Genomic DNA, 27990 nt, shown 5'->3' with positions numbered 1-27990 from the left:
TTTCAAGTGCTTGCAACTACACATGGATGGGGATAATTGCACTATGGTGGATGAGTTCATTCTTGCGGGATTCACAAATCAATCCAAGCTGCAGATCACCCTCTTCATTGTCTTCTTGCTGATCTACATTATCACTGTGATGGGAAATATTGGGATCATTGTAATCGTGAGGACTTGCTCTCAGCTTCAGACGCCAATGTATTTCTTCCTTAGCAACTTATCCTTCCTGGACCTGTGCTATTCCTCTGTCGTAACACCCAAGATGCTAGTGAGTCTTTTATCTCATAGAAAAACCATCTCCTACTCTGGCTGTTTCACCCAGTTGTTTTTTTATATTATTGGTGCAACAACAGAATGTTACCTCTTGGCTGCCATGGCATACGATCGCTATGTGGCCATCTGTAACCCACTGCTCTATACCGTCATTATGTCTCGAAGGCTATGTATTTTGTTGGTCTTTGCTTCTTATGTAGCTGGGTTTATAAATGCATTAGTAAATACAGGATTTACCTTAACAGTGTCCTTTGGTGACTCTAATGTAATCAACCATTTCTTCTGTGATTGGCCACCATTGATTCAGTTGGCTTGCTCTGATACCAGTCTCAACCAAATCCTTGTTTTTGCTATTGCTGGATTTAATGAGGTTACCACCACATTGGTAGTTCTCATCTCTTATGCCTGCATCTTCTCTACCATCCTCAGAATACGCTCCAATGACAGCAAGCGTAAAGCTTTCTCCACCTGTACTTCTCATCTGACCACTGTCAGTCTGTTCTATGGGACCCTCCTCTTTATGTACTTGAGACCCAGATCCAGCTATTCTATGGAACAGGATAAAATAATTGCTGCGGTCTACACAGTGTTGGTCCCTTTGGTGAATCCCCTGATCTATAGTCTCAGGAACAAGGATGTGAAAGAAGCTTTCATGAAAGGAATGGGTAGCCTGAGGATTACTTTAGCAATCATCTTCTGCTAGGTAAAACCCAAAGAATAGGGAGGGGAGAATATTTTAAAAATGAAAGAAAAATTGTGAGTAAAAAATAATCTCACTCTGAACAAGCCCAATGAATTTAAGAGATTTAAATAATGTACATCCCATGACTTCAATAGCTCTATTCTCTGAGTTTGACAGCTGGAGATCATCCATATTTCATTATTTCAAAAAAAAGAGAATCATACAAGCTTTCAGAATGTGATGAAATGGGGGAAAAATGAATATTTGTAAATACAAAATATACAGTAAAGAAAAATATAAGAACATAGCAATAGTAGCAGTACATATTTAGAAGGTTCTTCATTATTAGAGTGGACATGGAGATTGCATTGTTACCAGACTAACCCAGACAAAGACACAGATATGAAGGACAAACATACACTCATGAGAATACAGTTATTCAAAACAAAGAAAAAAAATGGTTGCACATTGGCTTCAAATCTGTCATTCCAATAATTTGTTAATAAAGACCAACTCTATGAACTTCTCATCTTTTGTCTTTCACTTCGCTCAATGTTTCATTTAGCCCTGGAGAATATGTGTGTTTTGTTGACATACAAAACTCCCTTTTCAAATGTAGTTTTTTCTGTGATGCTCATTTTAAAGAATAAACTGTGAATAAATAAATAGAGTCATTAAATACAACAAATTATAGTTGCTGTTCAAAAATATTATGAAACCGTATTATTTTTTCGCAATGGAAGGATGCGAAAGGCAACACAACACACACGCACGAAACCCTTTGGAGTAAAAAAAAAAAGTGATTAAGGAGGGGACATGACCATAGTCCATAACAGTGGAACTCGTGGTCAGCTAATAAAGCTACATCTCGGGAAAGAAAAAAATGTACTTCCTCACACACTTCATGGAATTCACTAACACAAATGTACTGGTGGCCACCAACAAGGACAGTTTTCAAAGGGGGTTAGTTACATAAAAGAGGATCCGGCAAATTCATACTAGTTCAAAGGTATAGCCTATGTGCTTTCAGCAGGCTTCCCCTCTACAGACATGCCCCCAACATGTGGACAGCAGAGGGTGGGGCCAGCAGAGGATATGACTGTAGGAGTGGAGCTACCATGCAAATAATAATAATAATAATAATAATAATAATAATAATAATAATAATTTCTTATTTATACCCCGTCCATCTGGCTGGGTTTCCCCAGCCACTCTGGGGGCTTCCAACAGAATTTTAAAATACAATAGTCTATTAAACATTAAAAGCTTCCCTAAACAGGGCTGCCTTCAGTTGCGTGTCGAGGTCCCCAAGCCACCCCTCAAATAACTCACAACTCACACATAAATTTTTGTTTAAGGTTTCTGGCATAACTTTGGCCACAACTTTATTAAAATACATATCTGTGAGTGGTTGCTTAGGCATTGGTTAAGACTATTGGTCCCCCCGCCCTCCCCACCTGGGGACAGAACTGACATCCGAACTCCATCAATGCCAGTAAAGGAAAACAATATTGGGGAGCACTGGAGCTGAGTCACAGGCCCTCAGCACTCACCCGCATGCTTCCCAGGGCTTGCCGGCCCTAGCCCCTCTCCAGGGATTTGGACAAAATCGTGGCAAGCCCCTGGATTCCTTTAATGGAATTCCCTTCCGCAGCAGCATTGGAGGGGCAGGCACAGCCAATCCTTACCCCTCCTCCAACCAATTGATAACCAATGCCTAACCGCCAACCTTACAAGTTGTGACGATTTGCTACGCAGTAGGCAAAAACCAAATGGCTCAGACAATCAGCCAGATGGACAAAATTCCTACCAGGCCCCTGCCCCAATGGCAGATGACCCCATGACAGGCATAGCAAGGTCAAGCAAACCCTCCAAACTCAGGGCAGGTGGGCGGGTGATTCGGCTCACGCAGCGAAAGAGAAAGCACCAAGCTGCGTGCTCGGAATTTAAACAGTTCGGTCCCTCCCACCAAATTTGCAACAAGTAAATTTCCCCAGCAACATAGCCATCCAATTAAATGCCAGGGTGATATTTTATCACCCTACCTGGCAACAGAGGGGTGACTCAGCGGACCCCACCGCAACACGTGCTCTTTCTTTTTTTTCTTTTTTTTAAATTCTTTTTATTGAGTTTCTCTTAAGAAAAAAAAAAAGATCAAAAAGAAAAAGAAAAAAAACAAATCAACAGATTAATAAACAATATCCGTACATAACGCAGGAATGACATTCATTACCATTTTTGTCCTTTTCCTTAAAACATTATATTTTTAAATATTTAAACCTTTTCCCTACACCTCCCTTGACCTCTTACCCTCCCGTTTTCGGGTTTCTTAATAAGAAGTTCTTTCTTTTTTCTGCAGCTATTAATTGTTACTGGTTTGCGCGTCGTAAGACTTATATCAAACCTGCTATAGTTTTTAAGTCTCTGTAGTTACCTTCAATGTATACCATAAATTTTTTCCAATCATTAACAAACTTTGTATTTTTTTGGTTTCTAATTTTTTGTGTCATTTTTGCTGACTCAACATACTCATATAATTTTGCTTGCCAATCTCTGATCGTTGGGATATTTGGGCTCTTCCAATTTTGTGCAATTAATATTCTAGCAGCAGCCGTAGCATATTGGAAAAACGTCTTATCTTCTTTTTTGATTTCGTCCCCAATTATTCCTAGTAAGAAGGCTTCTGGCTTTTTAGGGAAGGTGTATCTAAGTATTTTTTTAAACTCATTATAAATAAGTTCCCAAAATTTCTTCATTGTTTCACAGGTCCACCACATATGGTAGAAATTACCTTCTTTAATTTTACACTTCCAGCAAGCCTTGTTTCCTGTTTTGTATATTTTCCCTAGTTTTGCCGGTGTGATGTACCACCTATACATCATCTTTTCCAAATTTTCTCTAAGTAAAACACATGCCGTGAATTTCATTCCACTAATCCATAAATTCGACCACTTTTCATATTCTATATTATGTCCGAGGTCCATTGCCCATTTTGTCATGACCTCCTTAATTTCTTCATCTTTAGTATCCCAATCTAATAATATGTTATACATTTTAGATAATAACTTGGATTTGCCTTCAATTATTTCTATCTGGAATTTAGATTTTTTCTCATTTATCCCTACTTTTTTATCTTCCTTCCAAACTGCATTTATTTGATGGAATTGCAGCCAGCCTGTTAACTTGTCTTTCAACTCCTCATATGTCCTCAATTTCCATCCACTCTCTGATCCTATCAGTAGGTCTTCATATGTCAGTCTTTCTCCTTCCATGCTTACTTTTTTGATTGTTAGAATATCAATTGGGGATAACCACCAGGGTGTTTTCCATTCCAAAAGTTTTTTATTTCTCTCCCAGACTTCATATAGTGGCCCTCTAATAATGTGGTTTGAAAAACCTTTATGTACCTTTTCTTTATCTAGCCACAGATAGGCATGCCAACCGAACCTGTTGTTGAAGCCTTCCAAGTCTAGCAGGTCCGTATCTTCCAATCTTATCCAATCTCTGATCCAACAGAGACAGGAGGCCTCAAAATATAACTTCAGGTTAGGAACCGAGAAGCCCCCTCTTTCTTTCCGATCTGTTAGTAATTTGAATCTAATTCTCGGTCTCTTCCCAATCCATATAAATTTCGAAAGAGTTCTTTGCCAATCTTTAAACATTGAGGAGCCTCTAATCACAGGGATGTTTTGGAACAAAAATATCATTCTTGGGAGTATGTTCATTTTTATGGCCACCATCCTTCCCATCCATGAAAGTTTTACTCTGTTCCACGTATCTAGATCTTTTTTGATCTCCTTCCATGTTGTGAGATAATTATCTTGAATTAGATTTATATTTTTTGTTGTTAGCCAAATTCCTAAATATTTTATTTTTTTAGCCACCTTAATTCCGTTCTGTGTCTCCAGTTTTTCTCTTTCGTCTTTTTCCAAATTTTTAGTCAACATTTTTGTCTTTAATTTATTTAACTTGAAACCGGACAGCTTGCCATATTCTTCTAATAACTCCAAGGCCTTACTAACCCTCTTCTGCGGTTCTTCCAGAGATAGCACCATATCATCTGCATATGCTTTTAGTTTGTATTCTTTCATTCCTATTTTGATCCCTCTAATCTCTGATGTTGCTCTAATCTTATTCGTTATTACTTCCAATCCCATAATGAATAAAAGCGGGGATAGAGGGCACCCCTGTCTTGTTCCTTTTTCAATTTTAAATGAATTTGTTAAATTATTATTTATAATCAGTTTGGCCGATTGGTTTGAATAGATCGATTTTATCCCTTCCATAAATTCGCCTTCTAGCCCTGCTTTCTCCATGCTTTTTAACAAGAACAACCATGAGACATTATCGAACGCCTTCTCTGTGTCTATGAAAATCAGCGCCGCAGGTACCTCATTCTTACACTCCAGATATTCTATGATGTTTATGATATGCCTCACATTATCTTTGAGAAACCTGTTTGGGAGGAATCCTGCTTGATTTTTATGTATTAAATTTACTAAGCACTTTTTCAGTCTGTTTGTTTTATGTATTAAATTTACTAAGCACTTTTTCAGTCTGTTTGTCATCACTTCTGCAAAAATTTTATAGTCGTTATTTAATAATGATATAGGCCTATAGTTTTTGATATTTAATTTGTCCATGTCCGGTTTAGGGATCATCGTAATATGGGCCTCTTTCCACGTTTCTGGTATCTTACCTCCTTCATAAGATCACATAACATTAGTTGGTTTTCTAATATTTTATAGTATTTGGCTGGCAGTCCGTCTGGTCCTGGGGCTTTCCCTAATTTCATCTTCCTTATCGTATCCTGGATCTCTTCTGCATTTATAGGTTTATTTAGTTGAGTTCTTTCTTCCTCTGTTATGGTCTTCCCACTGTAGTTTTCAAAATATTCTTCTATCCGGGTTGTCTCTTCGTCTTCCTTTTTTTACAAGTTCTCATAAAATTTAAGAAAATTTTCCTTTATTTCTTTTGGCTCTTCTATCAGTTGTTCCTCTATTCTTATCCTATTTATTACATTTTGTTTTTTGCCTTTTTCGCAGTTGCCAAGCTAATAATTTACCCGTTTTATTAGCCGATTCAAAATATTTTTGTTTCATCAGCTTAATTTTCCATTCAATTTCTTGACTTGTTAAAATTGAATATTGTGTTTGTAACATTTTTATTGTTTGTATATTTAGTTCGTCTTTCGGGTTTGTTACTATTTTTTTCTCACATTCTCTTAGCTGGCTAAGGATTTCCTCTTTCTTTTGTTCTCTTACTTTCTTCTTATAGCTGTTTTGCTGAATAAAAAAAACCTCTTAGCACTGCCTTGCTGGCATCCCAGACTACATCTATACTTGTTTCTTTATTGAGATTCAGACTAAAGTAGTCTTTTAGAGTGGCTTTGGTCTTTACAATAACGTCTTCACTCTCTAGTAAGTATTCATTCATTCTCCATCTAAACCCGCGTTGAGATACACCTTTTATTTCGAAGACTATTGAGTTATGATCGGATAGAGTTCTAGGTTGGATTTCACACTTAGATGTTCTTAATGTGAGTTCTCTTGAGATCCAGATTTGATCAATTCTGCCCCAGCTCTTATGTGGCTCTGAGAAGAAGGTGAATTGCTTCTCAATTGGGTGTTTATATCTCCAAATGTCTACTAGATCTAAATTTTCCTCTAAGTTGTTAAAGGATCTTGGCAGCTTCCCTTGATCCTTTTTTTTTTTTTTTTTCCTGATTGTCTATCCATTTCTGGATATGTCTTCTAAAAATCTGGTAGTTGTTGTTCTCTTTGACATCTGGTGGGAGGGCGTTCCAAGGGCTGGTGCCACTACCAAGAAGGCCCTCTGCCTGGTTCCCTGTAACTTTGCTTCTCGCAGGGAGGGAACCGCCAGACGGCCCTTGGTGCTAGACCTCAGTGTCCAGGCAGAACAATGGGGGTGGAGATGCTCCTTCAGGTATACTGGGCCGAGGCCATTTAGGGCTTTAAAGGTCAGCACCAACACTTTGAATTTTGCTCGGAAATGTACTGGGAGCCAATGTAGGTCTCTGCTTTCCCCCCACATAGTGGAGAAAATAACCCTGGAGGCAAAAACACACAGCAATGTGCATAAAGATGTATACAGTACTTTAATTTCTTTTAATTTTTATTATTTGTATATTAGGGTTGTATACTAGGGTTGACATATTCCCAAAAGTGAAAATCTAGACAGAGTTGTTGAGCACAAATCCTCCCAGACGCCATTTTTTCAGAGTGATTCCCGGACGAATGGCAGCCATATTGTCAGTGCAGGATTTACATAGAAGCTAAAGAAGCCTCTCTTGGGGGCCCCAAAAAAATTAAAGGGAAAAAACTGGATGTACATTTCCAAAACACAAGATAAAAAACAAATAAAATAAAACCTACATACAGCAACAGTGTTTGGTGTTGTATAGGCTCCTATGATGTAAGTAATAGGCCCCGCCTGCTAGCCTTCTCCCTAGAATATCACTGGTTTGATCATTTCTATATATAGGGTGCCTACATTCTGCATGGACTGGTTGCATGGCAACATGTGCAAATGGCTTTAGATACCTATTAGGTCCATAAATTACCATATAGCATATATTCAACACAAAAAAGTGACAATTTCTTGTTGACAAAGGACAGCTGGACATATAAAGGGCCCCATTACCATCAGTAGCTTAGGGCCTCATCAAACCTAAATCCAGCCCTGTGTATTGTATACCACCTTTCACTCCTTTTCCAGGAAGTCTTCTCTTCTCATGAGGTGGCCAAAGTATTGGAACCTCAGCTTCACGATCTGTCCTTCCAGTGAGCACTCAGGGCTAATTTCCTTAAGAATGGATGTGTTTTATCTTCTTGTAGTCCATGGGACTCTCAAGAGTCTCCTCCAGCACCATAATTCAAAAGCATCAATTCTTCGGCGATCAGCCTTTTTTATGGTCCAGCTCTCAGTTCGTGGCAAAGGGGCTTGAATAACTCAGAGAAGCTATGAACTATGCCGTGCAGGGCCACCCAAGATGGACAGGTCATAGTGGAGAGTTTTGACCAAACGTGTTCCACCTAGAGGAGGAACCAGCAAGCCACTCCAGTATCCCTGCCAAGAAAACTCCATGGACAAAGGCAACAGGCATAACCCCCATAAAAAACCCCAAAACACCCCACACACATTTAAAAGGCCAAATGCTGGGTTACAGAGGAACATTTTCACCTGGCACCTAAAGATATGTAGTGAAGGTGTCAGGCAAGCCTTGATGTGTGTTTGAGAGGATGAAATGTTTTCTAAGGGTGGGTAACAAATGCATAAACTTGTAGCATGAACACACACTGCAACAGCAAGCTCCCGGTAGGAAAGTGAGCAGGGTGTGTGTGGAGCCAACCCCCTGGTGTCGGCCTTGCTATTGATTTCCTACATGGAGCTAATGAGGCATCTGATCAAGATCTGTATTATGAGGCATCTGATCAAGATCTGTATTTTAAATTGAGAGATATATATATATATATATATATATATATATATATATATATTTGCAAATGCTTGTTTCATGCCAGGCAGAAACCAGCTGGCTGAGTACTTTTGCAGTTGTTTATCCTCTTGAACAGGGCCCCTCACTGATTTATAGCAGTACTTCAAAGTTGTAAAAGGAAATTACAGGCTGGGAGCAAAGGTCATACTGACCATACAAATTACAGAATACAATCAAGCTGCAAAACACTAATTAAGAGTTGGTAAATAGTTTACCATGGGCCTCCCATTAGCCACATTTTCCTAAGGTTAAAGGGCAAGAGCTAATAGGAACAGCAGCTGGCTGGGAAAACCGAAGAGGCTGCTCTCTGAAGTTGCTTTTAGAAAGTGTTTTTACTAAGTTTCTTTTTACTTTGAAAAGGCCTTTCCTTTCCTTCTAAAAAGCTATATATGTTAATGTATGAAATATAGTGGCTTAAATGTAAGTATGCAAAGGATTTAGAAAGTAAGAAATGTTAGATTCTTAGGTTAGATTCTTATTTCATTGATGGTGTGTGAGAAGGTGAACCCAAAATCTCTGTTACCATGAGCCATCTGTTTTAGCCTTCTGTTTTGGAGTGAAGGGACAATAGAGCAATAGGGCAAAAAGGGCAAGAGGTGATCTGGTAATTAAGGTGCCTTGTTGAGGCAAATGTAAGATATATGACTACTTGTCTACCATTTATGGATAGAAGGAAATATAGCTCTTTGTCTCCCATAAAAGGTAATAGGAAATGGGTGTATCTTTTATGATTGGTTCTAGCAGACAGCCAATAGGAATTTCAACCAGGCTGATTGGACAGAGGCAGCCAAAGGAGGAGTAAGGGGGCTGGGCTGAGGAAATATAAGTGCTGGCCACCAGGGCTGGAGTGTGCAGAGCTTTGGTAATCATATACCACTGTGCCTATCATGTTTTGTCTGACAAATAAATTATTATTTTAATTTCTCTATTGCTGCATTGAATATTTCATTCCAGCTAAGCGTTAACCACAACAGGGTGCTACACTAAGGCAGGGCTGGTAAGCCAAGAGGTTGAGGTGATGTGGTGACTCACTCTCTATTCTTTTCTTTTGTTGCTTTATTCTTGTAACTTACTTGATTGCCCACTTCAAAATAAAGCCGTAATTGGGCTTTTAGCTAATACCCAGTATGCCTTATTAAAAACTGCTTGTTGCATATATAGGGAAATTACGCAATCCATATGTAGAGAGAGAGAACATGATAACACTATTTATAGTTTGTGTAATGACAGCTAACAGAGCTCGGCGAGCTGGACTTCTGCCCTGTCAGAGACATGCCCGTGATTTTGAATAAAAGCATTTATTTGACCAGCATTTTAATATGGCAAAAACTAATGTGCTCTGGTGTGTTTGGGTGGTAGTGGGGACTATTCCATGGATAATCATGGCTAGATCTACATCAAAAGGGCCACATGGGTCAGGAAAATAAATGCTGCATAATCTGTCCCTGGGAGAATCAGCCTAACAAGCTCATTTGAGAGGGAAATAAAATGTGTGTGTCTAACTAAATTCCTTGCTATAGCTGCTTATTTTCCTCTATAGATGTGTGTGTGTGTATTTATTTATTTGTCTGCAGCAATTAAAACCACAGGTATGCAAGCAATGACAAGGGAATACTGAATCTTTAGGGGTATGATTCTGCCTTTCTATTATTTAGAACCTTATTCAAGGAAAATAGAACAATAAAAAACATCAATTAATATCCATGAAAAGTCCTCATGATTGGGTTGTAGTCTGTGTTTGTCTAACTCAGGGTAAACCCATTAACAATTTCTTCAGCTGCTGGAGGCAGATTTTCTTTGGCCAAGCTGCATGAGATCTAGAGCCACACTTTCATTCTACCTACACCATTCTTTTATGGTCATTGATCACAATGTAGAAGTCACTTGAAAACGGGCTTCAAATATTGCATGTAGCAAGTGTCATAATCTGTAGAGCAACTTGCACTGAGAAATGTTACCTACTGAATAGAGTTTCCATGATACCTTTTACAACAGAAATGGAAACAAATTTCATGATATTTTTTTCTGCCCACCAAAATTTTCCCCAATATTAATTGTGATTTTGAGATAAGAGATTTTGAAGAGACGCCCACCCCCAACCCCCCCTACCCTGGAAGAAACTGCCCAGAAAAGGCATCTGTGCTTGTACAGTTCTGAGCAGTCTTCAGCCCAGACACATTCAGGCAATGCAATAGACCTGCAACTTATGCATCATTTACACTGGTGGCTTTGCACGTGTGGCAGGAAAATAAATGGAGAACAGGAGGGAAAGTGTGTTCTCCTTCATGGAGAGCACGTGTTGCGGTGGGGCCCACCAGGACACTCCAAAGTTGGGGGTGGGCTAATTGATCATTGGCCACTGATGCGATTGGGGCTTCCCTTGTTGTTGGGAAGAAGTTAATGTTGCCATTTGTTGATTGACAGCCAGAAATGCTAAAACTCCTTGTACGAGGCTAGGGCTTCCTCTTTTTGACCGTGCATTGGATTGCCCGTCCCACCCTCCCTAGAATTAGGGTTGTTCGCTTTGACCTTGCTATGCCTGTCATGGGGTTGTCTGCTCTTGGGGCAGGGGCCCGGTAGGAATTTTGTCCATCTGCCTGATTGGCTGGGGCCATTTGGTTTCTGCCTACTGCGAAGCAAATCGTCACAACTTGTAGGGTTGCGGTTAGGCATTGGTTTATGGTTTGGTTGGTTGAGGGGCAGTGGTTGAGTGCCTGCCTTTGGTAGGTTGAGTGCCTGCCCCTCTAATGCTGCTGCTGCTGCAAGGGATTCCGTTAAAGGAATTGGGGGCTAACTATTGCTTGTCCACTGTGTCAAGGGGCCTCGGGCCATAGCAATGAGCTCCTGGTTGCATTTGGGGTGAGGGCAGGTTCCCTGCTCCATGGTTACCCCCAAGTGTATTCCCCTATTCTGACTTTCGCATCGTGGGGAATGTCAGTCTGTCCCCCATGGTGGGGGCAGATAGTCGCAACCAATGCCTAAGCAACCACTCACAAATTTGTATTTTAATAAAGTTGTGGCCAAAATTATGTCAAAAATCTTAAACAAAAATTCTGTGTGATGTGTGAGTTATTGGGGTGGCCCTAGGGACCTTGACACGCAAACAGTCAGAACAGGACATTTGAGATCTCACACAATCTTTCCAGGGTCCGGTAAGCAAGGTGGAGGGCTTACAAAGTCTTTTCACACTGGAAAGACTTTTAACCTGCTTACTGGGCTCTGAGGAGGACACTCAAGGCCTCTGGAAAGCTGTGGAAAGCTCCTGTGAGATCTTGGATGGCCCTGCAAGCCTCCCACAGCCCCAGAAGTTGGGATAATCATGCAGGGGTGGTTCCTGGGGTCTTCCACAAAGTACTTTGCCTTTGTGTGCCAACTCCCAGAATGTAACCTTTGCCAAACTTGCATAAAGTATTGTGCATTCCTTCATGGCCTTCTGCAGTTTTGGTGCTACTCCCCTTCCTAATCAAATAAGCCTTCTTCAGCCTCATAATACAAAGGTGGTCAGCAAAACTTACCATATTTTTAAATGTGGAACAGTGGTTCCTAAATAAATACTGTTCCCATTCTAAGTTTGATTCATATTTCTAGTTTTATTTTGCAATGTTCTAAAATGCATAAATACATACATAGATATATCCAGCTGTCCTTGGAAATATGGTATAGATCTCAATATTTGTTGCATGCATGCATCTTTTAGTCCCTCTTCCAGAAATGGATTGCCCCATTTCTTGCAAAGAACACTTTTTATGAACATATGACCATAAGGAATAACTTTGTCCACGTTGCAACTGCAGCTGGTCACCAGAACAGCAAACAAGAAGGAGTCCTAGAATTTAGCACTTTCCTAGTCTTGGGTCACTAGATGCTCTTCAACTACAACTCCCAGCATCCATGACCCTTGGCCATGCTAGCCACTGTTGTTCAACAACATTGGGGACCTAAGGTGGGAGGGCTCCTCTACCCTAGATCCACATGCTACCTGAGGCGCATCAGTCTTTTGAAGGCACCTTTCACTTCCTTGTTCCTCAGGCTGTAAATCAGGGGATTCAGCATGGGGATCACTATTGTGTAGAATACAGAAGCAATTCTGTCTCTTTCCAAAGAATGGCTAGCATTTGGCTGGCAATATATGAGGAGAATGGTACCATGGAATATAATGATGGCTGTGAAGTGAGAGGCACAAGTGGAGAAGGCTTTGTATTTCCCTTCATTGGTGCGAATCCTGGATACAGATATAATAATGAAAATGTAGGACATGAGAATGATCACTATGCTGCTAGTCTCCTCAAAGGTAGCAAAAATGAAAAGTAGCAACTTATTGATGCTGTTGTCAGAGCAGGCTATGGCTAACACTGGGGAAATGTCACAATAGAAGTGATGGATGACATTTGGCCCACAGAAAACTAGCCGAAAAGCAGAACAAGTGTGAACTAGGGCACAAACCATGCCACACATGTAACAAACAGCTACCAGTTGGGTGCAGAGCTTTCTAGACATGGCCACTGTGTACAGCAAGGGATTACAAATGGCCACGTAGCGATCATATGCCATCACAGCCAAGAGGTAAGATTCAGCCACCACTAAATTAACAAAGAGGTACATCTGTACTGCACAAGCAGAGAAAGAAATTCCTTTGGCCTCAGAGATGATGTCAACGAGCAATTTGGGTGTAATGGATGAAGAATAACAAATGTCAATAAAGGACAGGTGACTGAGGAAGAAGTACATGGGAGTGTGGAGTCGCACTTCGAGCCGGATTATGAGGATGATGCCAAAATTCCCCACCAAGGTGACAACATAGATTGTGAGAAACACCACAAAGAGGAGAATCTGCAGCTCTGGGTGGTCTGTGAAGCCCAGGAGGATGAACTCCGATACCAAAGTGTAATTTCCTCTCTCCATTCCGTTGAGATCATGCTATATCGCTAAGAATTGGGGAAGATGGTAGTGGATACAAGATTGTTGACTCAAAAATCAGCTTTGAACAAGACATATTATTTTGTCAATGAAGAGTGCCGCAGTAAAGGCTTCATGTTGACACCTCTGTGCATGGCCTGGGCAGAGTCTTGTTGGCTGGATAGAGAGATCTGGATGGCTTAAATGATCCTGTAATTGGTTTGAAAGAGAACCAGATGAATCTAAAGGTTCATCACTATGAAATATTCTGTATTTATACTGGATATGTTTTTGTTTTTTTATCATTTCTTATATGCTGTCCTGTGTTCCTGTGTGAGGAAGGATAGCATATAAATTTAATTCACAAAGAAATAAAATGCAAGAAGCATATTAAATTCAAAGTCCACTCACTACATTTTTTTTATATTTTTACTTCAAAGGATGCTTTTGTTTCTCATGTTTTTAGCATGTGATTAAAAATATCATTCTAGAAGAAATCTCAGCTGGAAAAAATACTGTGTGCAAAAATCTTTATGAAACAGGTCAATTTAATATCAGTATTAAAAACTATTAGAATGTTGTCTAGTGCAAAGGCGCATTTTTCACATATCTTACCTGACAACCAAGGGATGGGCCTGTTGAAGTCTTTACAACATCTATTTACTGATCAAATTAGAAATGGGTACATGAAACTGCTTCCAGGTTCTATAGCTAGTGATATAATGACCACAGAATCTGTCCCAGAAGGCCCTCCAGTTGTCTAAATCTGGGCTAAAGTTTATGAAAAGCTATGTGGCTATTGTGAGAGTTAATGCTGAAGGGAAGTTCTTTGCCTCTGAAGGATCCTGGAAGGAAAGAGAGGCTTCCAGTTCTGCGGAGAACTGTTTTCAGTTGCAGTGGCCAACATTTTCTGGGACCAATCCTAACTTTGTTCCTGCCCTTCTTACCTGTCTGATCCTTATCATGGGAAGCCATGAAGGAGGAGAGAAGATGCTCTTCCTTGAATTCAAAAGCAAATGCTACTGGAGTGTGCGGGAGCTGTTTTTCATTCATTTTTATGGCCTTTGGGGTTTAATCCCTGGAGCAATTTGAGAATTCCCCATCTTGGAGAAAAGAAACATTATGACAAAACTTTAGTTGCAATGCTTTCCCCCCCCCCTAGGTACTCACCATGAAGTTGTTACAGCAAGTGCCACACTTTTTAACCACAACAAAAAGAGATGATAGTACTGCATCCCTTTGAGTACCCACTGGGGAAAAACCCACTATATCAGTTGTATTATTATTATCTGTGCTTTTTTTTTCTTTAAAAAATATATGTTTAGGGGTACTCTCATTTTCATGCTCACACTGAAATGTTTAGGAGTATGCATACCCTTGCGTCACCCCAGAAAAAAGCACTGATTATTATAATGCACAGTTATCTTTAAAGGAACAAATAACACTGCTACCATTCCTTGCTCCACCAGCCCCAGGTTCCACTCTTGCTCCCTGACTTACAAGACCAGAGTGCTGTGTGATCGATTTTCTAATGAAACCTAGGGATCCTTTGAACATGGGTTCTCAGTACAGTGATACCTCGGAAGTTGAACAGAATATATTCCAGAAGTCCGTTCGACTTCCAAAATGTTTTGGAAACCAAGGCACAGCTTCCAATCAGGAAGAATTGAGAAGTGAAATGACCTCTTCACAGAGCAAGATGTCAAAATAGGCAGCACACTACTCTGCAGACTTCACTTCCTTCGCCATCTGAGGGTACACAAAGATCCATGTTCATTCACCACAACTATAGCAGGAATAAATCAGCTACAAAAATGTCTACGGAAAATACTAGTGTTAGTGTTGTGTCTGAATTTATTTTTGTGGGATTTGCAGATGTACCAGAACTGAAGATTCCCATCTTCACATTGTTGCTGCTGATCTATGTTATCACTGTGGTGGGCAACCTAGGGATGATTTTGCTGATCAGAATGGACTCTCAGCTGCACACTCCCATGTACTTTTTCCTCAGTAATCTGACTTTCTTAGATTTTTGCTATTCCTCCAACATCACCCCCAAAGCCTTAAGAACTTTACTATCAGAGAAGAGAAACATTTCTTTCCTGGGTTGCATAATCCAACTGTATTTCTTTGTTGCTCTGGTAGGTACAGAGACCATGCTTTTTGGGCTGATGGCTTATGTGGCCATCTGCAACCCTTTGTTGTACACATCGATCATGTCACACACCCAATGTGTCAAGATGGCTGGCTTCTTGAACTCAATCATTCATACCACTTTGGTAGGTACTTTGTGTTTTTGCCAGTCTAATGAAATCAACCATTTCTTCTGTGAGATCCCCCCACTACTCAAGCTCTCATGTTCTGATACATCCATAGCTGAAACAGGTCATAGTGGAGAGTTTTGACCAAACATGATCCACCTAGAGGAGGAACCAGCAACCACTCCAGTATCCCTGCTAAGAAAACTCCATAAACAAAGGCAACAGGCATAACCCCCATAAAAAAAACCCCAAACACCCCACACACATTTAAAAGGCCAAACTCTGGGTTACAGAGGAACATTTTCACCTGGCACCTAAAGATATCTAGTGAAGGTGTCAGGCAAGCCTTGATGTGTATTTGAGAGGATGAAATGTTTTCTAAGGGTGGGTAACAAATGCATAAACTTTTAGCATGAACACACACTGCAACAGCAAGCTCACGGTAGGAAAGTGAGCAGGGTGTGTGTGGAGCCAACCCCCTGGTGTCGGCCTTGGTATTGATTTCCTACATGGAGCTAAGGCAGGGCTGGTAAGCCAAGAGGTTGAGGTGACGTGGTGACTCACTCTCTTTTCTTTTGTTGCTTTATTCTTGTAACTTTCTTGATTGCCCACTTCAAAATAAAGCCGTAATTGGGCTTTTAGCTAATACCCAGTATGCCTTATTAAAAACTGCTTGTTGCATGTATAGGGAAATTACACAATCCATATGCAGAGAGAGAGAACATGATAACAATATTTATAGTTTGTGTAATGACAGCTAACAGCCCTCGGCGAGCTGGACTTCTGCCCTGTCAGAGACATGCCCGTGATTTTGAATAAAAGCATTTATTTGACCAGCATTTTAATATGGCAAAAACTAATGTGCTCTGGTGTGTTTGGGTGGTAGTGGGGACTATTCCATGGATAATCATGGCTAGATCTACATCAAAAGGGCCACATGGGTCAGGAAAATAAATGCTGCATGATCTGTCCCTGGGAGAATCACCCTAACAAGCTCATTTGAGAGGGAAATAAAATGTGTGTGTCTAACTAAATTCCTTGCTATAGCTGCTTATTTTCCTCTATAGATGTGTGAGTGTGTATTTATTTATTTGTCTGCAGCAATTAAAACCACAGGTATGCAAGCAATGTCAAGGGAATACTGAATCTTTAGGGGTATGATTCTGCCTTTCTATTATTTAGAACCTCATTCAAGGTAAATAGGACAATAAAAAACATCAATTAATATCCATGAAAAGTCCTCATGATTGGGTTGTATTCTGTGTTTGTCTAACTCAGGGTAAACCCATTAACAATTTCTTCAGCTGCTGGAGGCAGATTTTCTTTGGCCAAGCTGCATGAGATCTAGAGCCACACTTTCATTCTACCTACACCATTCTTGTATGGTCATTAATCACAATGTAGAAGTCACTTGAAAACGGGCTTCAAATATTGCATGTAGCAAGTGTCATAATCTGTAGAGCAGCTTGTTACCTACTGAATAGAGTTTCCATGATACCTTTTACAACAGAAATGGGAACAACTTTCATGATATTTTTTCCTGCCCTCCAAAATTTCCCCCAATATTAATTGTGATTTTGGGATGAGAGATTTTGGAGAGACACCCAACCCACCCCCCACCTACCCCGGAAGAAGCTGCCCAGAAAAGGCATCTGCTTTTGTACAGTTCTGAGCAGTCTTCAGCCTAGACACATTCAGGCAATACACTAGACCTGCAACTTATGCATCATTTACAGTGGTGGCTTTGCATGTGTGGCAGGAAAAAAGATGGAGAACAGGAGGGAAACAGTCAGAAGAGGACATTTGAGATCTCACACAATCTTTCCAGGGTCTGGTAAGCAAGGTGGAGGGCTTACAAAGTCTTTTCACACTGGAAATACTTTTAAGACCTTAACCTGCTTATTGGGCTCTGAGGAGGACACTTAAGGCCTCTAGAAGGCTGTGGAAAGCTCCTGCGAGATCCTGGATGGCCCTGCAAGCCTCCCACAGCCCCAAAAGTTGGGATAATCATGCAGGGGTGGTTCCTGGGGTCTTCCTGACATCACAGTACTTTGCCTTTGTGTGCAAACTCCCAGAATATAACCTTTGCCAAAGTTGCATAAAGTATTGTACATGCCTTCATGGCCTTCTGCAGTTTTGGTGCTACTTCCCTTCCTAATCAAATAAGCCTTCTTCAGCCTCATAATGTAAAGGAGGTCATCAAAATCTACCATATTTTTGAATGTGGAACAATGGTTCCCAAATAAATAGTGTTCCCATTCTAAGTTTGATTCATATTTCTAGTTTTATTTTGCAATGTTCTAAAATGAATACATACATAGATATATCCAGCTGTTCTTGGAAAATATGGTATAGATCTCAATATTGGTTGCATGCATGCATCTTTTAGACCCTCTTCTGGAAATGGATTACAAAGAACACTTGCAAAGAACACTTTTTATGAACATATGACCATAAGGAATAACTTTGTCCACGTTGCAACTGCAGCTGGTCACCAGAACAGCAAACAAGAAGGAGTCCTAGAATTTAGCACTTTCCTAGTCTTGGGTCACTAGATGCTCTTCAACTACAACTCCCAGCATCCATGACCCTTGGCCATGCTAGCCACTGTTGTTCAACAACATTGGGGACCTAAGGTGGGAGGGCTCCTCTACCCTAGATCCACATGCTACCTGAGGCGCATCAGTCTTTTGAAGGCACCTTTCACTTCCTTGTTCCTCAGGCTGTAAATCAGGGGATTCAGCATGGGGATCACTATTGTGTAGAATACAGAAGCAATTCTGTCTCTTTCCAAAGAATGGCTAGCATTTGGCTGGCAATATATGAGGAGAATGGTAGCATGGAATATAGTGATGGCTGTGAAGTGAGAGGCACAAGTGGAGAAGGCTTTGTATTTCCCTTCATTGGTGCGAATCCTGGATACAGATATAATAATGAAAATGTAGGACATGAGAATGATCACTATGGTGCTAGTCTCCACAAAGGTAGCAAAAATGAAAAGTAACATCTTATTGATGCTGTTGTCAGAGCAGGATATGGCTAACACTGGGGAAATGTCACAATAGAAGTGATGGATGACATTTGGCCCACAGAAAACTAGCCTAAAAGCAGAACAAGTGTGAACTAGGGCACAAACCATGCCACACATGTAACAAACAGCTACCAGTTGGGTGCAGAGCTTTCTAGACATGGCCACTGTGTACAGCAAGGGATTACAAATGGCCACGTAGCGATCATATGCCATCACAGCCAAGAGGTATGATTCAGCCACCACTAAATTAACAAAGAGGTACATCTGTACTGCACAAGCAGAGAAAGAAATTCCTTTGGCCTCAGAGATGATGTCAATGAGCAATTTGGGTGTAATGGATGAAGAATAACAAATGTCAATAAAGGACAGGTGACTGAGGAAGAAGTACATGGGAGTGTGGAGTCGCACTTCGAGCCGGATTATGAGGATGATGCCAAAATTCCCCACCAAGGTGACAACATAGATTGTGAGAAACACCACAAAGAGGAGGATCTGCAGCTCTGGATGGTCTGTGAATCCCAGGAGGATGAACTCTGATACCAAAGTGTAATTTCCTTTCTCCATTCCTTTGAAATCATGCTTTATCGCTAAGAATTGGGGAAAATGGTAGTGGATACAAGATTGTTGACTCAAAAATCAGCTTTGAACAAGATTATCCGTTGCCATCCGTTGTCAATGAAGAGTGCCGCAGTAAAGGCTTCATGTTGACACCTCTGTGCATGGTCTGGGTAGAGTCTTGTGAGCTGGATAGAGAAATCTGGATGGCTTAAATGATCCTGTAATTGGTTTGAAAGAGAACCAGATGAATCTAAAGGTTCATCACTATGAAATATTCTGTATTTATACTTGATATGTTTTTGTTGTTTTATCATTTCTTATTTGCTGTCCTGTGTTCCTGTGTGAGGAAGGATAGCATATGAATTTAATTCACAAAGAAATAAAATGCAAGAAGCATATTAAATTCAAAGTCCACTCACTACATTTTTTATTTACTTTTTCCTTCAAAGGATGCTTTTGTTTCTCATGTTTTTAGCATGTGATTAAAAATATCATTCTAGAAGAAATCTCAGCTGGAAAAAATACTGTGTGCAAAAATCTTTATGAAACAGGTCAATTTAATATCAGTATTAAAAACTATTAGAATGTTGTCTAGTGCAAAGGTGCATTTTTCACATATCTTACTAGACAATCAAGGGATGGACCTATTGAAGTCTTTACAACATCTATTTACTGATCAAATTAGAAATGGGTACATGAAACTGCTTCCAGGTTCTATAGCTCGTGATATAATGACCACAGAATCTGTCCCAGAAGGCCCTCCAGTTGTCTAGATCTGGGGTAAAGTTTATGGAAAGCTATGTGGCTATTGTGAGAGTTAATGCTGAAGGGAAGGTCTTTGCCTCTGAAGGATCCTGGAAGGAAAGAGAGGGTTCCAGTTCTGTGGAGAACTGTTTTCAGTTGCAGTGGCCAACATTTTCTGGGACCAATCCTAACTTTGTTCCTGCCCTTCTTACCTGTCTGATCCTTATCATGGGAAGCCATGAAGGAGGAGAGAAGATGCTCTTATTTGAATTCAAAAGCAAATGCTACTGGAGTGTGCGGGAGCTGTTTTTCATTCACTTTTATGGCCTTTGGGGTTTAATCTCTGGAGCAATTTGAGAATTCCCCATCTTGGAGAAAAGAAACATTATGACAAAACTTTAGTTGCAATGCTTTTTCCCCCCCTAGGTACTCACCATGAAGTTGTTACAGAAAGTGCCACACTTTTTAACCACAACAAAAAGAGATGATAGTACTACATCCCTTTGAGTACCCACTGGGGAAAAACCCACTGTATCAGTTGTATTATTATTATCTGTGCTTTTTTTTTCTTAAAAAAAATGTTTAGGGGTACTCTCATTTTCATACTCACACTGAAATGTTTAGGAGTATGCATACCCTTGCGTCACCCCAGAAAAAAACACTGATTATTAAAATGCACAGTTATCTTTAAAGGAACAAATAGCACTGCTACAATTCCTTGCTCCACCAGCCCCAGGTTCCACTCTTGCTCCCTGACTTACAAGACCAGAGAGCTGGGCGATCGATTTTCTAATGAAACCTAGAGATCCTTTGAACACGGGTTCTCAGTACAGTGATCCCTCGGAAGTTGAACAGAATGTGTTCCAGAAGTCCGTTCGACTTCCAAAACGTTTTGGAAACCAAGGCGCAGCTTCCAGTCAGGAGCTGCAGAAGCCCCGTTGGAGATTTGTGTTCCAAAGAACGTTTGCAAACCGGAACACTAACTTCTGGGTTTGCGGCATTCGGGAGCCAAAACATTCAACTCGCAAAGCATTTGGGATCCAAGGTACGACTGTAAAGTGAAGTACAGTCATACCTTGTTTTGCCGCCAGGGTCTGTCCTGGAGTCCCGGCCGCTAGCCAAAAAGGACGCAGGGCAAAGCCGTGCGTCTGCGCCCACGCATGGAGCGGTTTGTGCTTCTGTGCATGCACGAGCAGCAAACCCGGAAGTAACCCGTTCTGGTACTTCCGGTTTTGTTCGGTAGATTTATTGCTTTATTGTTCGGCGCCCAGCCATGCTTCCCCTGGGAGCCTCTGTAGATCGTAAAGCAATTAGCAGAGTTACACAGTGGCGTGTGTCGAAAGAGCAGTAAAGGAGCCCAAATGTTTCTTCTGTCCTAATATCCCTTTATTGGCACAAAAGTAGTGTATTTACAAACTCCAACTTCCATCTGATTCAAGCTGCATCTTCTCCCTCTGCTTGCAGCGACGCAACAACCTGCTTTTGATTTTCAATCAGTACACAGCATTCCAAGCTGCTTTCCTCACACCCTGGCTTACTTCCCTTGTAAGCCCGTCCCCTCAGTCCCAAGGCATAGAAGGTTAACCCTTCACTACCCCCAACAGATGTTGCTGCGGACGTTTGCTGGAATGGACGCTAGACAAAGTGGACGTTTGCGGAGGTATTACTGTACAGCATAGGCAATCTGCTGCTCATGTGAATAAATCTCAGAACTGAATTAAACTTTGGCTGCCTTCAGCTGGGCTTGTATAGCTCTATTTAGGCATTCCGCTGCACACAGCTGTAATTGTGTAGAAAGTCAGAGTGGTGCTATACCCGGCTATCTGGCCCCAGCCCTATGAAGAGGCGGGCAGGGAGGGCAAAATCTCCACTCCTCTATTAAACCATGCTGCAGCTGCATTTAAATTGAGGGCAAGTGCTTCACAGAGCACTTTAGCAAACAAATTAGGACAGTTTAAGGACTCCAATTGGTGTGAAGCTGGTTTGAGATACAATGCATCAAATAGTAGCACTGTAAAAGAAAGTACTAGATACATGTGTATTTTGGGTAATGTCATGTGAACATGTCCAGCACTGGAAATGCAGTTGAATACACACTAAATGGGAGTCTGAACACAGCCTAAGTTGCAGTCTTAAGGAGCTCCTTATGCCAATGGATGAAAAGTTAAGCTTATAAAACTAATTAATTAAACTTGTTTATGTGGCAGTTCATCATCAAGGATACCTTATTCTTCCATGTAGGAAATACAATAGGTAGGAATAATATGTGGCACCAGAGCAGTCTTGTGTACCACATGTTACACCAATGACCTAATACCAGGACCTGTGTGCAAAGATGCAGGGCTGTCATATGAACTAATGAGTTAAGTTCTGGATCGTTTCAAGGAGATTTTCCCCTAAGACAAAAATCCTCTTGTGCTTTCATCTTCCAACCTACAGCGGAAAAACAAAGTCCAAGTGCAGAAACAACTTGAAAAAGACACAAACAAATTGAGAATCATTATGCTCTTGGGGTGAGGCCACGGTATAGGCACTCTTGGGGAGAGAAACAAGTATTTCCAGTGACTTGTGGTTTCATACATGCAGTTAAACAATGCTGAGAGCTTCCAGGGGAGCCATTTCCATGCCTCTTAAAGGTACAGATAAAATTTAAAAATCTGATCTTGTTTCCTTTCTTAGAAATATCTTATTCCAAAAGTTTTATATGTATATGATGATATATCGGTTGATGGTGATATTTGTGCATTTGGATATGAATGGTGAGAAGCCTCAAGTGTAGCAATTAAAAACATGGAGCATTGGCTCCTTACCTCTCTCGCCCTGACCTAGCCACTGTGATCCATGCGACGGTCACCTCCAGACTGGATTATTGTAACTCGCTCTACGTGGGGCTGCCCTTGAGACTGACCCAGAAACTCCAGAGGGTGCAGAATGCCGCAGCGAGACTCCTTACAGGGTCTTCACTGCGAGATCACATTCATCCGGTGCTATACCAGCTGCACTGGCTCCCGGTGGAGTACAGGATCAGGTTTAAGGTGCTGGTTTTAACCTTTAAAGCCCTATACGGCCTAGGACCCTCGTACCTACGGGACCGCCTCTCCTGGTATGCCCCACAGAGAAACCTACGCTCGTCAAATAAAAACATCCTGAAGGTCCCAGGCCTCAGAGAGGTTAGGCTGGCCTCAACTAGAGCCAGGGCTTTCTCGGCTGCGGCTCCAATCTGGTGGAACGCTCTGTCACAAGAGACTAGGGCCCTGCGGGACCTGACATCTTTCCGCAGAGCCTGCAAGACAGAGTTGTTCCACCAGGCCTTTGGTCAGGTCCCAGCCTGACTCCCTCCTCTGGCAACCTGCACAGAAATTTGCTCAACGGTTGCCATTAATTTGACTTTAATTAATTTTTATAATGGAATGTTTTTAGAATGTTTGATTATTTGATTGTTTGATTATTTAATTGTTGTTAGCCGCCCTGAGCCCGGCTTCGGCTGGGGAGGGCGGGATATAAATAAAATTTATTATTATTATTATTATTATTATAAAATAGCAGTGAAGATATTTAAAGAGATGGGAATAGAAAGCAAATCAGAATCATTCTAAATTGAGGAAGAGGTGTTTTTTCTGGCAAAAGTTTAATGTATATATTAACCAGTAAATATATGTTTTAATACTCAAACTAGGGGGTGTCAAAGACATGGCTAAAGGTTTTGCCAGGATATGTAGAGAAAAGGTAGGATTTGAAATATTGAAGAGAGTGGCTTGGATATAGGAGAAGGAAGGAGATGAGTTGGAGATGATTCCAAGCTTGGACACCAAGGAGTTGACCTTGTAGACTATTACAGCATTAGCAGCCAACTAAAATAAAATATTTTTTCTTTCAGCTCCAATGCCATCAAGTGACAGAGACAGACAAAGACTGGCATGCGAGAGCAGCACTGAAGGAATGTCTGAGGGAAATGGCTCCTTGGGAACAGACTTCATCCTTTTAGGCTTTACAGATCAGCATGAGCTCCAGGTTTTGTGCTTTGTGCTCTTCTTTGCCATTTATATTTTCACTGTGGCTGGGAATCTCGGCATGATTGTGTTAATCAGGATGGACCACCGGCTCCACACACCCATGTACTTTTTCCTTAGCCATCTTTCCTTCTTGGATGTGTGCTATTCTACTACAATTGTCCCCAAGACCTTGGTGACTTCTTTAGCAGACATCAAATCCATTTCTTTCTCCGGATGCACCATTCAGCTCTTCTTCTTTGCAGCTTGTGCTACCACTGAGTGCTACCTGCTGGCTGCCATGGCCTATGACCGTTACATTGCCATTTGTAACCCTCTGCTGTATGCGGTTGTGATGTCTCATAAGCTTTGCGTAGGGCTAGTGGCTGGGGCGTATGCTGCTGGCGTGATTAGCTCAGCCACACACACCATTTCCATCTTTCGCCTGCCATTCTGCCGTTCTCGTAGGATCAACCATTTTTTCTGTGACGGGCCTCCACTCCTAACTCTGGCCTGCTCAAACACACATTTCAATGAGATGCTGCTTTTTGCAGTTGTTGGCTTCAACATCATAGTCACCACTGTTATCATTCTAGCATCGTACTTGTCTGTCCTCACCACCATCCTGAAGATGCGGACAACGGAAGGCAGGCGCAAAGCCTTCTCCACCTGTGCCTCCCATTTGGCCTCTGTTGCTTTGTACTGTGGGAGTTCCCTCTTCATGTATTCACGGCCCAGCTCAAGCTATTCCCTAGATAAGGACAAGGTAGTTTCTGTTCTATACTCAGTTACAATCCTCATGTCAAACCCTCTCATCTACAGCATGAGGAACAAGGAGGTGAAAGATGCCCTCAGAAAAGTGAGAGGCAGATTCCTTTCTTGGTGACTAAAACTGCACAGTAAGATGGGGGGGGGTCATACATTTTTCTGATGCAAGAGCCAGGCAGCGTGGCTAACCAAATGTCTGGTGGTCTCAGGGCAGAGGTGGGGAAGCTGTGAGCCTCCAAATGTTGCTGGACTCCAGCTCCCATTGTCTTTGACCATGAACCATGTTGGCTAGGGCTGATGGGAGCTGAAGTCCAACAACATCTATAGGGCCACAGGTGGTCCACAAGTGGGGAATGCCCACAGGATCTGCCATCATATAATATGTTGGAAATGCTGCCCTCTTTAAGAAATACGTTCCTGCCCTGTTCTTGACTTGGTACAGGAATCTCTGTGCGATTTTTGTTTGTACAGAATCATCTATTCCACTTGCATGATGTGCAACACATTGGTGTTTTATACTTTTTGATAAAGTTAGATGTCACCTCTGTGCAAAGAGGAAGTAGAAGGGGGGGGATCCACATTTGAGTGCCATAATAACCACATGCCCAACTTTGCTCTGTTTCTTTTGAGTCTGCTGCTGATGTCACAAACTGAAAGGACAAATATGAGCTGTGTAAGGCCTTTGGTATGATGGGGAGAGGAGTCTGCTGCTTTTTCTGATGGTGTGTTTCACATAAGTGAGTTTGACCTTTACTGCCTTTTCTACAATTAAGGTTCCCAGAGTAATTGCACTGGAATGCTTTTAGTCCTGTACAATTTATCTTGACAGATTAAAGTAGATTAAATCACACCAGTCAGGCTTCACAGTGCTATGTGAAGCAGACAATTAATGAGCTGTTGCTCCTTCCCATCTTTAGGCTATTGTGTAGTTAATGATAACCTCTGCCTTTCAGGATGAGCACCAAAGTTGTAAGGAGCCCAGCTTCAGTATTAAGTCTCATACTCAGGTTAACCTTAAGGACAAACGCCAGTATAAGAAAAGAAAATTGCATATATAGAGCATGTTATATAAATGAAGGACATGTTCAATGAACTTTTTATGTGTTGCTTTGCTGTAATCTATATAAAATCCCAGTAAGGTAAATTGGTATTATTAACCCACATTGTGGACCGAGCGAGAACAGCTTTCATAAGTCTACTAGTCAGCTGAAAATCAGACCTTCCATGGCTTTGCTTACAGCACTTTGTAAGTCCTGACAGTCACCTAGTTGTCCTGACACTGTGTGATTGACACATGGACACCACCTTCCTGTCAAGCTTGGCCCATGGGGACATAGGCAACTCCAGTTCCTCACCCCAGACCTAGTGAGATGATGGTAGAAAAGTATTCCTGAAGAGGAGTTCCCGATTTATAACCCAGTCACTCAGCCATTACGCTATGTCGGCATTCAGTAAGCTAATTTATCAACATGAAGCTTTGGGTAGTACTTTTAGGTAAATAGGTCCACTAGCTGAGGATGAATTCTTTCTTCTGCCTCTCAGTTAGATTTCACCATAGATTTCATTCAAGTGCTCTAGCCTTGTTATGTAAAGTACTTAAGTATGTTCTTCATTTGTATCGGTAATCTAACAGAAGTATCCATGCTTCCAATCATATTATGTATAATTTTAGAGAGCAAATGAATTGTTTTTATTTTTGGAGAAGACTCTGGACTGTTCCCCTCAAGACAAAAAAAGTTTCATTAGTTAAAGTTCTTCCTGGAATAAAGGTCCCACAAAATGGTGCTGGGGAGCTGTGGCTTTAAACTGTGTCCTTTGACAGGGAGGCACTGAAGGGTTCCATCCTGTCTCTCGTCTAATGTGGGGAAGCTGCTGAGCTCAGTTATTTGTATGGAGTCTACTAACCCTGAAAGTGATACCATCCTTGGTCCTGACACTTATCCTGATATAATGTTGAGTGATTTATCCCTGCCTTGGAAATATGGTCTGTGTTGCTTGTAAACCTGATCAATAAAGTTGTGGCTATTGATAAGAAGTTGCCTTCTAGCTGGTTCAGTAAATATGGAAATGACAACTTCTGCATCTCTGAGTCTTTCTTACTCCTCTGAGATCAAGTCCCTCAAATTAGTAAACAGTATATCTTTCCAATTAGTATAACAGTGTTTGTTCCCATATGAATACATGCAAAAGGGATCTAAAGGCAAAAGGAATTTAAGGCACAGTGGAAGAAAGATATAGCTCTTTTGCCAACCTCAGCTGACTGGCCGACTGGCCTCAGTGAGATCAGCCGCACACTCTCTAGTTGCTGTGATAATTACTTACTTGAGGACTTATTTACATTACGATAAAATCACCAAACCACAGAAACGATGTGGTACTGAAGTCTGGCAGTGAGGCACTTCCACTGTCAAGTAACTTTCTTCACATTAATTAAGGTAGGTAGGTAGTACATGATCACAACAGCTCAGAGGAGTTGCCTCCTTACTGCCCTCGGACAGTGCGTATGACTGGGGATAGAAATGGTGGCTGAGTGTATTTGTGGGGGCCTGTGTGTGAATGTATATGTATATGAAAGGATGTGTACATGAGAGAATGATGTCTCTGTGCGTGTTTAGGGGAAGATGAATACTACTTGTGAATGGGGTATCTGATAGGTCAGAAACATAAAAGAAGCGGACCCTGACCTCTCCCATGGCACCTTCCCCTCAAACTTGCTGGATCTTATCTCAGTGAGACTAGCAGAATTTCATGCCTGCTTAGGACATCCTGGACCAGTGTGAGAATAGTAGTATACAGCACTAAAATATACAGCTGTGTAATTCTTAAAACATTGACTTAAATCCGTACCACAATCTGATGCCTGTTTACCCTGAAGTAACGTCTACTGAATGATTTGGGGCTTACTTCAAAGTAATAAGGCATAGGATTGCAGCTTCAAAGCATTTTTAAAAGATAACAGTTGCATATTAAATGATCTAATCTGAAAATGATTTTTAAAAAGATGCATATTATTCACAAAGCTAGATATTAGTGCAAATGAAGAAAAAAATAGATTTCCCCTAAAATTTATATGGAATTTATTCCACTAATGAACTATGGGAGTAACATTTGTTAAATTATATAACTATTCTTTGTAATATCACTAGGTTTTATGATAAATTTTTTTATATTTGCAGATTGAGGATAAAGAAGAAATTCATGCTCTACAAGCTATGGCACACAAGTAGCCTGTACGAATTGGTAATCACAGAAATACTCATTATTAAGTA

General features: G+C 41.1%; 3 protein-coding genes across 3 annotated transcripts; 1 reads left to right on the top strand and 2 right to left on the bottom strand.

Moving 5' to 3' along the window:
- Positions 1–22: 22 nt before the first annotated feature.
- Positions 23–27948, top strand: LOC310684024 (uncharacterized protein; the record flags this gene model as incomplete). Its single annotated transcript, XM_083454439.1, has 8 exons — positions 23–958; positions 12504–12765; positions 13177–13358; positions 18354–18615; positions 19027–19169; positions 22644–22695; positions 23842–24812; positions 27898–27948. The coding sequence occupies 8 exons, from the start codon at positions 23–25 to the stop codon at positions 27946–27948; spliced, it is 2859 nt and encodes a 952-aa protein (XP_083310565.1).
- Positions 12450–13376, bottom strand: LOC310679277 (olfactory receptor 5L1-like; the record flags this gene model as incomplete). The annotated part of the gene is made up of 1 exon (XM_083444257.1): positions 12450–13376. One exon carries the CDS (start codon positions 13374–13376, stop codon positions 12450–12452), a length of 927 nt encoding a protein of 308 aa, XP_083300383.1.
- On the bottom strand, positions 18300–19226 carry LOC310679274 (olfactory receptor 5L1-like; the record flags this gene model as incomplete). Its single annotated transcript, XM_083444247.1, has 1 exon — positions 18300–19226. One exon carries the CDS (start codon positions 19224–19226, stop codon positions 18300–18302), a length of 927 nt encoding a protein of 308 aa, XP_083300373.1.
- Positions 27949–27990: the final 42 nt, after the last annotated feature.

The sequence above is a fragment of the Podarcis tiliguerta genome (assembly GCF_965153285.1).
Source record: "Podarcis tiliguerta genome assembly, chromosome: 1".
Classification (NCBI taxonomy): Eukaryota; Metazoa; Chordata; class Lepidosauria; order Squamata; family Lacertidae; genus Podarcis; species Podarcis tiliguerta.
This window is presented reverse-complemented; position numbering and strand designations above follow the sequence as displayed.